Source organism: Schistocerca americana, chromosome 5 (genome assembly GCF_021461395.2).
Source record: "Schistocerca americana isolate TAMUIC-IGC-003095 chromosome 5, iqSchAmer2.1, whole genome shotgun sequence".
NCBI classification, from domain to species: Eukaryota; Metazoa; Arthropoda; class Insecta; order Orthoptera; family Acrididae; genus Schistocerca; species Schistocerca americana.
The window spans coordinates 544,493,988-544,500,267 of NC_060123.1; the positions used below are offsets into that span (position 1 = coordinate 544,493,988).

The following is a 6,280-nucleotide window of genomic DNA, read 5'->3' on the forward strand; positions in this document are numbered from 1 at the left end:
TAGAAAGTGGGTTGGTGATGGTGCTGGTACATTAAGTTGACGTGTCTAGCAACAAGTGGAGTACGATTTGAACGGCAGGACAGAAGAATTAGTGACACCTGTGATGACTCCCTCAGCGATTGCCAACAAATTGAAAGTTTTAAGTCAGGACGTTGGGGAATGGATTAATGTAGATAATTTTTTTTTTTTTTCGCTCAGAAAGCGTGTCTACTTTAGTGGTCGAGTAGACATCACCCAAATCGGTTACGAGGTTCAGCAAATATGTAGAATACATTATTGTTTAATATCATGTTACAAATGTGTTCATAAGACGGACGAGACATTAAATATTATGGAAGGTTTATTTAAGAACACCATTATCGTAGGCTGTTTGAAGCTGAGCTGACTTAGTGACCAACATCTAAAATGGAATGGACGCTAACCGGAAGAAATTTGCAAGACTGAGTCCATTAAGCTCTTCGATGGCTATCCACAGCCTACAATACCTTACAGTTGGACATTTCATGCTGTCACAGCTAGCAAATAGGCGAATGCATTATTTAAAAATCAACTGTGTATTGCACAATGCCTAACCAAATTTAATCGTTCGACGTTAGGAGCGTCGGTCAAAAGCCATGTAGCCATTATACAGTGACAACTGAAGTAACACGCTCCGGTGAATCGTGTTAAAAGTTGTTCGATTACGTGGGTCCAATTCACTGCTCATTCGACGCACACACCTATATCCATGATTGTCGGTCACACGAAGGCCAACACCTTGCCTAAGGATATATACGCAAACCGTACCTCTCCCACCCCCATCCCCACCACCAACCAAGAAATACCACCCATCCCCCATCCCATCAACCAACTATGTTCCACACATTTACCAGAGAACTAAGTTTCACCCATTTAGCCTTAGCCAAAGGAGTGGTTGGAAATGATCTCGTACAAGGATTGCATTTCAGGTGTGAAGAAAAACTACAGCTGTGACTTTGGTGAGCTGGCATATAGTGTATTGTTTTACAGCGTACAGTACAGAATCGTCAGGTATACAAGAAACAGTTGAAAGCGGAGTGCAAATTCCAAAAGGCCTTTACAGTGGAACAATTCTTTGTTGATATTTCTGTGGTTTATATTGATTGTGATTCCAGTTAAACACCGGTAGCATCCCTAATCCAGGAGCGGAGGTTGCCGACGTTGGCGTACGCGGCTCCAGTAGCCTCGCAAGAGCTGCCGGTCCAGGAGACGATGCCGACCTGCGTGCTGCCACTGACCAGGGGACCGCCAGAGTCGCCCATGCAGACGCTCTTGCCGGCCTGTCCTGCGCACACCATGCGCGCCGTGACGGTGTTCACGTTGGCGAAGATGTTCTGGCAGGTGGCGCGGTCTATGATGCTCATGTCGACCTTGAGCAGGTTGTTCGGGGCGCCGCCGCTGGTGGACGTCTGGCCCCAGCCGGTGGCAGTGACGGCGAGACCGCCTGGTGGGTCGTAGTTGTCAGAGGGCAGGCCCACGGTACGCATGTTGGTACCCGAGAGGGATCCAGACACCTGTTGAGTACAATACTCTCAACTACAGTCTCCCCACAGTGCTAACATTTAATGTGTGTGACACACAGTGGTCAGTCAACAAATAATTTATGTTGTTATCGTGACCAATGGAAATTCTCTAAAACTAACAGTTACCACACTGATGTTTCGCTGATTTAATAGGATATACTTGTGGTGTACTACATCGACAAAAGTTCAACGTTGAAGATGAAGCTATAGATCCCTCGAAGACGATCACAAATAAATCGAAATAGAAGAATATTCGCAAGAGAATAATATTTGTTGTCACCGCCGAAATAATTCGTCCCTGACGTCCACAATTTACAACACTATGGAAGCAAAAAGATAATATTATTTAATATTCTACAAGTAATGCTGCAAGGAAAGCCAAGCAGCTGGTTTGGTAGTAGGTATGAAAGTCAGTTCTATGCAATAGGAAGGACCTTAAGGTAATGTAATTCATCCACGAAATAAGTAACTAACAAAACACTTGTTCGACTGATTCTGGAGTACTGCTCATGAGTGTGAGAACTTTACTAGGTTGGATTAATGAAAGTGATTGATAAGTTCGAACGACAAGCGGCGAGTTTCGTCAAGGGATCCTTGAATCGGAGCGAAGGCGGTATGGAGATGCCCAACAAACTCCACTGGATACAGCTGAGGCGCTGTGAACCACGGAGAGGTTCAAAATGGTTCAAATGGCTCTGAGCACTATGGGACTTAACTTCTGAGGTCACCAATCCCCTAGAACTTAGAACTACATCAACCTAACTAACCTAAAGACATCACACACATCCATGCCCGAGTCAGGATTTGAACCTGCGACCGTAGCGGTCGCGCGGCTCCAGACTGTAGCTCCTAGAACCGCTCGGCCACATCGGCCGGCCACGGAGTGGTTTTCTACTGAAATTCCAAGAGATTATTTTCCGGGAAGAATTGGGCAACATATTACTTCCACTCACACAGGTCACGCGAAATGACAACTACAAAAAATTCCTGAAATTAGAGCTAATACGGAAATTGGCGACGATTATTCTTCCAACTCGCCATTGGCGAATGGAATGCGGAGGGGATATCGGCTAGTGGTACCAGAAATACCCTACACCATACACATTTAGGTTAGGTTCTAGTAAACCTAAGAGAGGCGAACGTTACGAGGAGTAGCAGAAATGAGATTAAAGATGGAAATAACATCAAAACTGCGAACCACAAACTAGACGAACTAAAGGAATTCACCTGCCGTGGAAGCAAAATAATATGCGATGAACAAGGCCAGGAAGACATATAAAACAGTGTAGCACGGGCAAAGACGGCATTCCTGGCCAAAAGAAACTTGAAACACTTTTCGGACTTTGCCTTCAGTCAGCCCTGTTACTGCAGTTTTCTTGTTCATTTTTAAAATGACGGCATTCGTTACTTATGTGCTGCACCCTTTTTCTGAAATTACGAAAATTACTTCGGATATTAAAGTTTTTTTCAAATTAGAAAGGATGTTTCAAGCCACGACATTGCCATGTACCTAGGAACAAATATATGACTGAAATTTAAAAGCGTTACAACCGAGGAAATTTTGTCAACACTATAGCAGTCTGTCTGTTACATTGATACCCTACTACACACTAATAATCACTATGTGAAATCAAATTATGCGGAAGCATTATCAAAAATTCTGTCTCAAATTAAAGGGCATTTTGAAATTGAAACTATTGAAAATTAACGCAAATTTCCGTTTTTCAAGATAGGTAAAGTTGTTAAGACATTAACGAAACTCGGTTCATTTGCAAATATCACATGTTCCGTAGGAAGAGACCTTATTGTTTTTCAAGGTACGGCGTAATGCACGGCTATCGAAGTATGGCATAACCGTCCACACATTATACAATTAGTTTTAAAAATATATAGATCTTGCCCTAAAGGTCTGTAACTGTGGTGCACACAACAAATCCGGTGTCCAAGAATAACAAAAACTGTGGGAAATGGCGAAAACTGCTAGTGGTCAATTCTAGTGCGAATTCCTTCATGAGGTTCTAAAATATGTCTGTAGACTGAAGTACCTATCAAAAAATATGACGTGTTCCTAGGTGCGCCATCCTTCCCGTTCAGTAATCTCAAACGTTGTCTCTAATTTAAGGGGGATAGTGGGGAAGCTCAGCGGAAGAGAACCGATGCTTTCGAGGTGTGCTATAAGAAGGATAACCAAAACTAGATGGACAAGATAAGAAATGAGTTTCTCCCAGAATAGGCTAGGGCATATGTACAACATTGAGAGAAGAAAGAAAAAATTCATGATACATGTGTTAGTACATCATGGAGTAACTTACATGGTACTATAGGGAACCATAGAGGATAAAAATTTAAGGCTGCAACCCAGGAAAAAGGATATCCGAAAAATAATCGGCAATATTGACTGCAGTTTTGAACTCAATTGGCAATCACTTGAGGGGAGACGACGACATTTTCGTCCAACATATTGGGAAAATTTGAAGAAGTAGCATTGAGTCTGACTGCAGAACGATTCTACGATGAAGACAAGACCTACTATAGGTATAAACCCATCCAGGCGACAGCAGCGTCACCCGGTGATGAATGACTGCTAGTCAGACACATGCACGGTGCATGCAGTATCAGTGAGTGTCCTGTCTGTGTGGGATGGGGAAGGCGTGCGCTCTATCTGGGTTTTACTGAGGGCAGATTGCGATCATCCGGAGGCCGGGCACCAGCTTTTCGTAAATGGCATAGCTCGTTGGGTGTGCGATGAATGCTGTAGCAAGTGTCTTCAACAAGTGGTGAAATGAAACTGAAACAACGGCCAGACCTCGCGGGCTTGGGCGGCCGGTGACCACTCATTATAGATATATGAAGACATGTCAGAAAGAATAGATACCATCTTCATATATAAATAAGGCTTACCGGCCAACGATCTCCTTCAGTGCGGACGCACTCACTTTGCTCAAACTCTTTCTGGTATCGGTAGGCTGACTGTCGCGAGTTATGAGTATAGTGGGCAGGGGCCCTACAAATGTAGTGTCTGGACAGTAAGTTGGAAGTATGGGTCTCAAGGGGAGCGTGCCAGAGATAAGTCCATGTAGTCCCAATACCTTATGTGTCCTCGGTGGCTCAGTCGGATAGAGCAGGAGATATTGGGTTCGAGTCCCGGAAGGGTCACACACTTTCAACTGTCTCCATTGATATTTATCAATGCCTATAAGGAGCTAACGGTCGGAATTTCATTGTAATTTCATTCCTCAATATAGATGTTGGACGTCGTATGTTGGGCAGACTGGTAAAACGAGACAGGCGGCAAATGATGGAAGAACTATCATCAGACTTTAATACCGGGCAGAGCACAAGTGTGTCTGAACACACAGTGCACAAAACCCTCCTACCGATCAGCTTCTGTAGCAGACTACCCATGCAAGTGACACTGGTAACACCACAACATCGGCAACTACTATCGAAATGGGGAGATCCGAGCTATGGCAGAGCGTTGGCATGGCCTAATGAATTCCGATACGTTCTTCATCATGCCGATGGGATGTCCCGAATCCGTCGTCTTCCAGGCCAACAGCCCCTTGACACCTTTACTGCGGGACGGAAGCAAGCGTGCGGCGGCTACGTTATGGGTCCAGTGGAGACCGTGCAAGGCACCATGACGGCCAACAGGTATCGTACATAGGCTGCAGACCACGTATACCCTCAATGGCGGTCGTGTTTCCTAACGGCAGTTGCGTTTTTCAACTAGATAGTGCCCCATGTCAACAAGAACGGGAGTGTGATTGAGTGGTTCCTGAAACACAGTGACTCAGTTAGTGTCGCCCCCCTCCCAGGAATTTACGGAAATTAGGCGATTTGGGCGTGCAGATGTGGTGCCAAATCCCTTCAGCAAACTGCACAATCTTCATTGCTATCGTATGACGACGTGTCGCTGCTGTTATCCGTGCCAGATGTGGAGGTATGTGGTTATGACGTCCTGGCTGATCAGTGTAAATGTAGATTCAATAAAAAAAATAGCAATCAATGGGTTAAAGAAATGCTGTACAGTTTACGAACTCTCACCTGCAGCACCGCTATGTCGTAGTCAACCGTCGCGGAGTTGTACTGCTTGTGCATGTAGCCGGAAGCGACGTTCAGCACAGTGCCGCCGCTGTTCTTGTACGTGGAGCCGCCTCGCACGCTCATCAGCGAGACGGACTTGCCTTCGACGCAGTGCGCCGCTGTCAGCGCCCAGTTGCCGCTGATGATGGAGGCGCCACATATCTGGGAGCCGCCGTACTGGAAGGCCAGCTGCCAGGGGTAGTTGGAGATGTCGGCGTTGGAGCCGCCAATCACCCGGCCTTCGCCCCTGGACCACAGCTGGCGCCCTCTCGGCGCTGCGAAGCTCGGCGCCAGCAGGCACAGTGCGAGGACCAGGTTGCGGATCATGGCGGAGCTGCCGTGTGTGCCCTTCCTCGTCCGGACTGCAGATTATATAGCCATTCTGTGCGACCTTCACGTCTCAGTTCTGTTGTTATCTACATTGAATCACCGCCATCTTGAAAACCCGATACAGTACTTGCTTATCGGGTTTTAATGATGCGAAATTTATCCTTGGGACGGTGACTAAATATAGATAGCAACAGTATTGAGACGTGAAGGTCGCACAGGATCGAAAGTAAAATGTCAACGCACTATTTTTAAATAATCTGAAGTACCTCTTGAGTTGATCATCATTCGATATACAAGATAACCCGAAAGTCATTAATCAAGGT

General features: G+C 45.6%; 1 protein-coding gene across 1 annotated transcript; it reads right to left on the reverse strand.

Annotated features, from left to right (window-relative positions):
* Positions 1 to 969: 969 nt before the first annotated feature.
* Positions 970 to 5,959, reverse strand: LOC124616138 (trypsin alpha-3-like). Its single transcript, XM_047144411.1, has 2 exons — positions 5,589 to 5,959; positions 970 to 1,532 (listed from the first exon to the last, which is right to left on the reverse strand). The coding sequence occupies exons 1-2, from the start codon at positions 5,952 to 5,954 to the stop codon at positions 1,134 to 1,136; spliced, it is 765 nt and encodes a 254-aa protein (XP_047000367.1). The 5' UTR covers positions 5,955 to 5,959; the 3' UTR covers positions 970 to 1,133.
* Between the last annotated feature and the right edge of the window lie 321 nt (positions 5,960 to 6,280).